The sequence below is a fragment of the Malania oleifera genome, chromosome 2 (genome assembly GCF_029873635.1).
Source record: "Malania oleifera isolate guangnan ecotype guangnan chromosome 2, ASM2987363v1, whole genome shotgun sequence".
Lineage (NCBI taxonomy): Eukaryota > Viridiplantae > Streptophyta > Magnoliopsida > Santalales > Ximeniaceae > Malania > Malania oleifera.
The window spans coordinates 79,078,589-79,089,037 of NC_080418.1; the positions used below are offsets into that span (position 1 = coordinate 79,078,589).

A 10,449-nucleotide genomic window follows, 5' to 3' on the forward strand; every position below is an offset into this window, starting at 1 on the left:
GATAGCAGAGGCTAGGAGAAGAATAAATGGGGTCATGTGTCAGATATTGATAGCAATGAACCAATCATCAGTTTGATCATGATGGTGGTTTGCCTCTGGATGTGTTTGGGGAACAATATGGCTATGTTTCTAATTCGTCTGATTTACTTGGAGATTTATTGTATATGTTTCTTCCTTTCTGGATGGATAATTTTTTTTTTTCATATTTTTTTCGTGAAGATTTCTTGTCCTCCTTTAGGTGGTAAGCTCTTCTCCTTTCTTAATGCAATTTCATGTATTATCAAAAATATTAGTTCTATTACCTTTTTTATTAAAAAAGAAGAACATTATTAATAAAGAAAAAATGTACAAGACAGGAGAATAAGAAATCCTCCTATAAAGAACAAAGGAACAAAATTAAAAAAACAAAAATTAGTAGAAAACAAAAAACCAATCACTCTGAACATCCCCAAAGGGCATTCCCTTGAAACAGCCAGCAGCCAACAGCCCATAATGAAGCCAAATGTTCAAACTTATCCCCAACCAAAGAACAAGAAGTCTTTTTCCCCTTTAAGATACGATGGTTCATTTCCATCCAAACACCCCACAACACGGCTTACAACCCACGTCTCCAAAGAGCTGATCTCTCTTTGCTTCTTTGGAACCATGAAAAAAAAATGGACAATATGTCCTCCTTCAACTTTGGACAAACCCAACTTTCCCTAATAAGACCAAAGTGTCTATTCCAAATCATCAGGAGAAGGAACAATGCAAAAAAAGGAAAAAAATAGGAGGTAGATTCAGAACTATGAACACAAAGAACACATACATCAGGATAAAGCCTTAGGAGGACTCCTCTGCAACAGATTGTTAATTAACTCTATTGATAACAACCAACCAAATAAAAGCCTTAATTGAGAAAATGGCTTTCCAAATTCTATGATAGGTGAAAAAACACAATTTTTCTTGGATAAAAAAACTAAAGGAAAAATTTGAAAGAGTGATCCCTGGAAGACTCCAACATCGACTTCCTCCCAAAGACCCTATTGGAAGGATAACAACCCTCCAACAACGTCAACAAAGGTGCAAGTTCCACCACTCTATCATTCAGAGCCGAGGAAATGGAAATCTCAAAAAAAATTCTCTTTATTAGAAATTAAAAAAAAAGATGAATCCACCCTGTTATGTAATGAAGAAAGTTGATATAAATGATAAAATGACACAAAAAGATGCCGAATCTCGTACCCATGGGTCTTCCCTTCAATAAATGTGAAGCCCATTAGGCACCCCAAATTTGGTATTGGAAATAAAATGTGGATAAAGCTGAGATACATGTTAGAATTCTCAAACCAATTAGAATTTCTATTCATGTTACAATTCCAAATCAATTAGGATTTCTATTTAATGATATGTTGACTTTTCCTTATTTTCCTTGTTATTTTAGGAATACTTATTGGAGTCCATTAAGGAGTTGGTTGGGGATTTATACTCCTACTAGGAGTCTGATTCCCTACCCTATTTGTGTGTGTGTGTGTGTGTAACCTTATGGGGATTGTTCATTCAAGTAGTAATATAATCTAGACCCTTTGGCTAATTTGGAGGCGAATCCCCTCGAAGTGATCAACCCCATTTTCTCCCTCCCTCTCTCTCTCTCTCTTTTTTTCCATCCCTTTAGTTTCCCCACTTCTTTACAATAAAACCTAGGGTCTTTTCATTTGCTATCAGTGTTGCCATTCTTTTGGGTGTTGTTAAATCATCGACAAAAGCAAGATCTTAGAATGTTTTATCTTCACTTGTACACAATGACATCATAAAAATTAGAAGTCTCAAATGGAAGCTAGGCCAAAGGCTGAACTTAGAAACATGTTTAAGCCTTAATTTGAAGAGATCTAGGCATCCTTCTATAAACTACTTGGTGCATCTTCCCATAAAGAGAAAGAAGATGATGCCTCTATGTCAATTAATCGTGTAGGGAGCAGCCATATGTGCACAAAGGAGGTTTCTAAGGAGAGCGTGATAAAGGTGGAATTCCCTCTGTGGGACAGCGATGACACTACTAGTTTGGTTTCTTGGGCTGAAAAATACTTTGCTTGACTGCACTCCAAAAATATCTAAAGTTGGCATTGTTGCTATTAGTTTGGATGATGATGCTATTCAATGGTATGATTGGTTTGAAGCTTTTTGTTGAATGCCTTCATGGTGAGAATTTGCTTCTAGATTACTTGTCCGATTTGGGCCCACTAGATGAAAATATTGATGGAGAGCTTGCCAAAATATGATAAACTAGCATTGTCTTGGCATGGCAAACATGATTTGAGTGTGTATCAAACAGAACTAAAGATTGAAATGAAATCCAACTCATTGGTACATTTGTTGAAGATCTTATATGTAACATTTGGTGTGAGGTCAAAGTATGTTGGCCACAGACTATGACGATTGCAATTTCCTTCGCATGGTTAGAAGAGAAATTGGAAGAAGAGTGTTGTCGCTCTAGAAAGTCCATTAGCAAGCTAATTGCCAGTAGCACTATCAAACCTCCTGCTCCTTGCAATCCTCCTACCAAACAATTGACTCGAGACAAACATAAGGAGAAAATGACAAAGGGTTTGTGCTGGCATTATGATGAGAAGTGGCATAGGGGGCAATGTTGCAAATAGAGACGACTCTTGATAATTGAACCAGTGGAGGAGCCAAAAGAGGTTGAGGATGACTGTGCTAATTCAAATTTGAAAGGTATGGGATCTGATGATAATGATGAATCTATCACTTCTTTAGTTCATGCTTTAGTTGGGTATGCTAATCCTCAAACCATGAAAATTATTGGCTTCCTAAAATGCCAACTTGTCGGTGTTTTAATTGATACAAGTAGCACCAATTATTTCATGGATATTGAAATTGTTGGGCAGCTAGCCTATCCTATGGAGCAACGTAAAAAGTTTGATGTAAAGGTTGCGGATGGAAAGACTTTGTCATGTTTTCGAGCAAGCGTCAGAAGGTTAAGCTTACCATGCAAAATCATGAGTTGTATGTTGATTTCTTTTTGTTACCACTAAAAGATTATGAAATGTTTTTGGGCATTGAATGGTGATGAACTTTGGGTGATATAGGTTGGAATTTTTCTAAATTGATTATAAAGTTCTCTGTGAACGGCTAGAGAGCAACTCTTAAAGGCAAACATTGTAGTTATGTCATTATGGTTTCAAACCATCCTATAGAAGCTTCTGAAAAAGTTGCAGCATGGTTGCTTGGTACAACTTTGAGCACCAATGTAGCTACAACATCAATCTAGCTAGGATGAAGAGCTAGAATCTCTATTTTTTAGAAGTTTCTTACTTGCTTGTGGAGCTCAGTGAACACATGATCACTGCATTCCTATATTGCTAGGTAATGTCCCTACTAATGTTTGTTTGAAAGGAACATAATTGAGTATGAGAACTACATATCATCGACAATCAAATGGGCAAATTGAAGTTAATAATGGGTTCTTGGAGACTTATATTCATTGCTTTGCTAGTGACAAATCAAAGGATTGGGTGCAATGGCTTCCATGGGGAGAATGGTGGTACAATATCACTTATCATTCCTCCAGCAAGTTGACTCCATTCGATGCCGTTTATGGTCGAGCTTCTCCTATCCTTGCTAGATATTTAGCTCGATCCTCGAGATTGATCAAGTTGTTGAGGAGTTATATGATCGAGACAAGGTGCTTCAACTCCTTAAAGGAAATCTTGTTGTAGCTCATGCTTGTATGAAATATCATGCTGATAAGCATCATGGTGAAAAGAGGAATTTTCAAGCTACAACCATATAGACACGTATCAGTGACTGTTTGTTTTTCAATGAAGTTGTTTCCTCGATTCTATGGGCCTTATAAGATCCTATAATGTATAGGTCCTGTTGCTTATTGTCTTGACTTACCATTAGGTTGTAAGGTACATCTAGTTTTTCATGTCTGTTGCTTCAAGAAGTTGGGGGAGCAAGTAACTGTGCAACAACACTTGCCTAATATTACAACTATTAGTGACGTTCAAGTGCAACCACAAGAAATTTTGGCTCACTGAGTGTTCAAACATAGAACTTGAGACATTATAGAAGTTTTAGTTCACTAGTCTTGCTTACAAGATGAAGAAGTAACTAGAGAAATTTATCAGTCCTTAGAGGAGTGATTCTCAAAGTTTATTGCTACTCGGCCTTTAGGACCAGGCTGATTTGAATGAGGCAGGAATGTTAAGATGCCCAAATCAATTAGGATTTCAGAATTCCCACACCATTTAGGATTTCTATTTGAATGAGGCAGGAATGTTAGGATTCCCTAATCAATTAGAATTTCTATTTATGTTAGGATTCCCAAACCAATTAGGATTTCAATTTATGTTAGGATTCTCAAATCAATTGGGATTTCTATTTAATGTTATGTTTATTTTTTGTTATTTTCCTTGTTATTTTTTGGATTAATTATTGGAGTGCATCAAGTATTTGGATTGGGATATATCCTACTAGAAGTAGGATTCCCTACCCTATATGTGTGTATGTGTGTGTGCGCGTAACTGTATGGGGATTTTTCATTCAAGTAATAATATAATTCAGAGCTTTTGGCTGATTTGGTGGTAGATTTCCTTGAAGTGATCAACTTATTTCTCTTTCTATATTCCATCCTTTCAATTTCCCCAATTTTTCCACAATAAAACACTAGGGTCTTATCAATACGCATCTCCAAGGACTCAAAAGAAGATCTAAACCTCACATTAGTATCCCTACCATTTTCTTACAAGTCAAGTTTAATTTTAATTTATGCCAATGAGTTCAAGTCTAAAAAGCCAAATTTCTAGTACTTATTTAAATTTCATATATCAGTAACTTTGTTGAGCATTAGCAGAAATATCTTGAACTTCTGTTTTAAATTTTCAATATTATACAAATGTTAGTTAGAATGACTTCTATATTGAGCAATTATGTGAAGGGATTTGTTTGAAGTTGGTGATTGGTCAGAGATGTTTATGAACGACAGGTGGTAATTTCTCTTTTTTGGAGATTTTCCCTATCTTTATGAACTTGAGCAAAGAAAGATACTTGGGTGAAGTACTACATTCATCGGAAGGGAGCAATATGGATTTGGGATGCGGTGATATGGTTTTCCAAAAGAAAAGTACAAATCTAAATTCTTGGTTTATTTTTTCTTTGAGGAAATGGCTGATGGTAAGTTGTTATAGCCATGGAAAGCTTTCTGGTTAGAAGAATTTGGACCCCTTTGGCTTCGTCCAAGGTTATATTCTTCACTTATGGCACTGAACAAGTGCATAATTCCAGGTCAATTAGTTGACATAATTTGATATATTCCAAAATAGATGTATTGTTGTGTAAAGAGGCGGCGGAATTGGTAAGCCACTTGTTTATTCATTTTAGAACTGCTTTGAACCCTTGCAATTTTTATTTTTATTTTTGTTGGAGTGCTTTAGGTGATGCTACAATTTGCAAAAGATGTGTTTGGTGGCTGGTGGTTTTATTATTATTATTATTATTTAATTTTTTTCGGGTGGGGGGCAGAAATAAGCTCCAGAATTGTGTTTGGATCTGGGTATCTTGTTCTATATTTGGTGATTTTGAGATAGCAGTTTTGATGTTCAAAGTTTAAAATTGTCCTTTTTTTTGCAGAAGCTATCTTTGTGGGCCTGTGGGAAAAGTTCAACAGGAGGGAATTTTTTGCTATTATATATTGGGATTCCCTTGGGTTTTAATACTTTTCCTTTCCCCTCATCCTTTCCCTTGCTTCTTGTATATTATGGTGCACCCAAAGCATTTCTCCTTCCTTGTCTATCAAATGTTAAAAATTTAAGTGGATCCTTTTTATACTTCCTCTTCAATTTTTTGAAGCAAAAAAGAAGGATAAAAAAAAAACTTGTATCAGCAATTTGTCAGCTAATTTTTTATGTTTCACATGGTTTTCTCAAATTGTATTTTGATCACCCATGGGGTCTGACATGTTTTATTTGAGTTGAAAACTGGGGGGATTGTGGGTGAATATGCAAGTGCTGTGCAAGTCAGTGATTTTTATATATAACTTAGCATTGTATTACTATTTATGATTCCTCGGCATGCTCATGAACACTTTTGAACAGGACTGCGCATTGATGATAAAGTCATGGACATCAAATATGTAGCCATGCCCATGTTTTCATTTGGGGACTGGTCATGTTTAGTTCTAGACTAATTTTTGTTCAGAGAGCCTAGTCCATCCTCCATAATTGTCCTGAGTTCTTTGTTAGCTCTTAATTTTATTTAAACTGATGATCATTAGTGATGTTCTTCTTTCCATGTTCAGGTTGCAGTCTTATACTTCCATGATAAATTTACCTGGTTGAAAGGGGTTGGTCTCTTCACAATCATGATTGGTGTCAGTTTATTCAATTGGTACAAGTAAGTAATCAGAGAGATTTTCAAAAAGATTAGTATTCTTGTTATGGAATCCATTGTCTCTGTTGCTTGATGAAGACATAACTCCATCAGATTTGTGAAGGAAAAATTGTTTTTAATTTTCATGTTGTCTTTGTGGGGACTTGTCATTAATCTTTTGCGTCTGATGGTGGAAAACTGGACCTCCAGAACCTATGCTTGCAGTTTATGTTAATGACTGGCTCAAAATTCTCCGAAGTTTCAAGGCCTGTCTTCAATTTGTTCCTAAGCATGTGATAATGCCTTAACTATTTTTGTCGTTTCCTGTTGTGTCAGATGGCTTGTATCCCTGTTTGGACCATGGAACTGCTGCCTATATAATTGAATTTCTTTATCACATTTCAAATCTGTATAGTTTAAGGTGGCAGACACCTCTTTTTCCTGTGCTGGACCGCAATACGTACATGTAGACGAAACTCTGCAATTTTGTATTGCATTTTGTCTATATCCATACATCCAAATACGAGGTCTGTTGCATTTTATCTAAATCCACACAATTCTAAATCGACTTTAGAACTGCAAGCTCTAAACATCAGGCAAGTTATGATTATGATAGCTGTGAAATTCTTGACTTCATGAAAGGATTTCATTTCAGTTGTGAGCGGGACCAAATTAATGAGCAGACTGAATTCTAAATCCTTACTGTTATCCTTTCTCCTCTCTGAATTTTGTCCTTTTTGTCATAAGTTTCATCTTCCTTGTTCAGGAGTACAATTATAATGCATTATTTTTATTTCTATAATGAAAGAATTTCCACATTTTTCTCTATGGAGAGCACATTGTTCTCTATAATAGAAGGAATTGATATTAGTACATTATAGGCTCAATCCTTTGTCAAGTTGTAGAATTTTTAGATACCATATGAAAACTAAGGGGATGTTTAGTGTCCCTGTCAAATTTATGAAAAAGAAAAAGAAAAAGAAAAAAAAAAAAACCTAAAAATAGATAAATGACAACTTTGGTTAATATTCGCAAAACTGAAACAAATTGAAAATTTAGTTAAATGCATGTTCTTTTTTGCCCATGGATCAAATAATTTTTTAAAAAATAATAATAATATGATTAGAATAATGAAGATTAAAAAGAATCTAAATTATAAAGTACTATAATAAAAAATGAAAATAATATATAATCATTTAACTTCATTATTATATTTTATACCTATTTTTTAATGCTCCAAGAACAATCCTATTAATGAAGGTTGAAATTTGGTGAAATTAGTTTTTGAATAATTTTTATTATTTTTTCAATGTTTTAAGAAATTTTATGGGTATTTTTTAAAATTTATTTTAAATTCAAATGCCAGTTTTATTTTATTTTTATTCAAAAATTGTGTCACAATTATTAATCTACAAAAGTGAATTATGGATATCAATTGCAATAGATTGCTAGAACAACTAAAAATTATAAAATTTGACTTTTAGTTTCTGGCACTAACTGAAAATCGACAATAGAAACTGAAAGTTAGCAACAAAGACATATTTTTTATCATATGTTTCTTCACTGCACAGCAATGAAAACAAGAAACATAAAACATAAATGATACCAAACAACCCCTAAATTTGTCAGCTATAGGCTGTTTTCTTGAATCGTTGTGATGTAGCAAATTTTTATATGTGATCTTCAATTTTTTTATCGTTCAACTTTGTTGCCTTTCAGAATTTTGAATGTATGTGTATATATATATATATTTTCCTATGGAACTATGATCCCGCCCTTTTATTTTTCAGATATGAAAAACTACAAAAGGCTCATGTTAGTGAAGATGACATGGGGGGATCTGTTGCAAAATATGTTATTCTTGAGGAGATGGATGATCGTGAGGATAGCTCTTGAAAGCTCTTGCAAATTGCATATCATAATTTGAATTCAATAAACTAAAAGTAAGTCTCTCACCTCTTTATATTAAAATGGTACAGAGATTTGGCTAAGCATTCGTGTACTTTTCACTTCTCATTTACTATTTATTTGGCATGCATGGGAGGCCATGCTTCTTCAAATTGATAGTTTTGGTATATATATATTCTCGTATTTTATTGTACATAATTCTTGATACAATTCCGTATTTTTTGATCTTCTTGTAAACCTTCAAAAAAAATTTTTGATTGTGCAAACCAAAGGGAATGATGATCTTGGGTTGTACCGAGTCTGAAACCAAGTGGATTTATTTTATATATATATATATATATTCTCTTGCCCTTTTTGGTGTTAAACGTTATGAGCCATATGTGTGGAGGTTCTGAAGAGATGTATCATATCTTGTCCATTTCTTCCTATAAGAAGGCCTTCTTTCAATGATACAAATATTTGTCAATTCCTAAAATGACTTGGGTTTTCCACAGGTCTTTAAACTTTACCCTAGCCAATATTTTTCAAAGTCATCTGATGTCTCTATTTGCTCAATTTTTATTTTTATTTTATTTTATTTTATTTGCACAAGTGCATTAACTGTTCTCTCACACAAGGTTTTGTGTTGAGTACTGATCACCATGACAAGAGGTAGCCCTTTTCCCCATAAATACCATGATATTGATGGCAGGAGTCGATCCGTCCTCTGGAAGGTTTATCTCTTAACATAGGCTTACCTAAGAAATTCTCAAAAAATGTAGGAAACTGTACATGAGTAAAAGATAATATACCTTGAATTTGAATTTGCTGTGAAAGACCTCTTTAATGCAATGAGCTATTTGCTAGTTTCACAATGCATATGACCTGATGAGGGAAAATATTTTCAGGGAATGTTCATTCTCAGGTGTGGTTTCCAGGGAATTCAGTGAAGATAATCCCTTGCGGCTACTCTTAAAATTGCAGCATTTAATGTTTCCCCATGCTCTTCAAGATTTGCCCTTACATTTACAATCTTTGTGTTGGTTGGCAAGGAGTTTCCATAGAATTCACGAGACTAAAACAAATAATTTGACATCAGGACCTGCCCAAGATGAGAGAAGCTCATGCGGAATGGAAGGTTTTCTCTAGCTTTTAGCCAGTGGAATATTTTTATTGGTAATTACAGTTTATGTTTCTATATTTTGAGTTTATTGTTGATTCAATTTTGTAACAAATTCTCATTATTTTCTTTTATCAAGAAGAATTTGTGATGAAGAGATTGTTAGCCTAGGCATAATGAATTGAATGGCTTTTCTCGCTTTACGATTTTCCATCTTGTTAGATGCCATTTCCGGTTTTATTTGGATACAACTACAGGGGAGATAAGCAGATGTCCTTTTTCATGGTAATCATTTTTTCCCTCGATACTACTATACACTGTTAAAATATGCTTGCCAAGCAGTTCATTTTTTAGTTGTCTGGAGTCGAGACAAGATATCAACCCAAAAGAAAGGCAAGTACGTTAACAAAGATCCATTAATTTCAATGTGCAAGGGCAGCTAGCTGCATAATGCAATAGTAATTCATTTTCAGGGAGAATAGAGCAGATTTCAAACGAGTAAGCTTGTTTACTGCACAGCAGAGAGGATGTAGCAATGCAATGCAATAATGGTCACATACATTAATATCAAACCTCAAGAAATATGAATTACAACCCTGTTTGAGGCTCTAGGGAAAGTTAACAGCTTCTGGGAAATTTCCAGCAGTTGATCTGTGCTGAGATGATTCTTCTGCCATGGCATTTCTCGGTAGACATCACCATTACGGCACTTTTAAGCAGGAACTCCAACAACTTAATCACGTAAGACTGCTCTGAAACCAAATATCATACTTGTTTTAAGATGGTGCGTCACACAATGGACAGAATCACCCTTGGAGTTCCAGTAGCTGTGTATCAAATTTATTTGAGCATATCCACTTGCCTTTTTCTCGCCCTTTACAAAAAAAACGCAAAGAAACAAAGAAGGATTTTGTAGGTCAAGTGGATGCGCAACAGAAAAACATGATCAAACTAAACATACGCGGAGTTTTATGTAACTGGCCGAGTACATGTCCAGAGAAAGTGTGACCAAACAAGGAGAGTTAGTGAGGAAGTTAGATAAACCGTCGACGTGCCATTCTGTCATGTCCAAT

At 34.7% G+C, this 10,449-nt stretch overlaps 1 protein-coding gene across 4 annotated transcripts in view; it reads left to right on the forward strand.

Annotated features, from left to right (window-relative positions):
- Positions 1–9,602, forward strand: part of LOC131149427 (probable sugar phosphate/phosphate translocator At1g06470) — a 106,013-nt gene extending 96,411 nt beyond the window's left edge. For 3 of the 4 annotated variants that reach the window (XM_058099856.1, XM_058099858.1, XM_058099857.1), the window contains 3 exons: positions 6,299–6,393; positions 8,160–8,312; positions 9,165–9,602. In XM_058099856.1, the coding sequence (XP_057955839.1) occupies positions 6,299–6,393; positions 8,160–8,265 (201 nt within the window). In that variant the 3' untranslated portion in view covers positions 8,266–8,312; positions 9,165–9,602. Of the gene's footprint in view, positions 1–4,987; positions 6,394–8,159; positions 8,313–9,164 lie in introns of those variants that run through there. The other variant, XR_009135218.1, reaches the window with a different exon arrangement.
- The last annotated feature ends 847 nt before the right edge of the window (positions 9,603–10,449 follow it).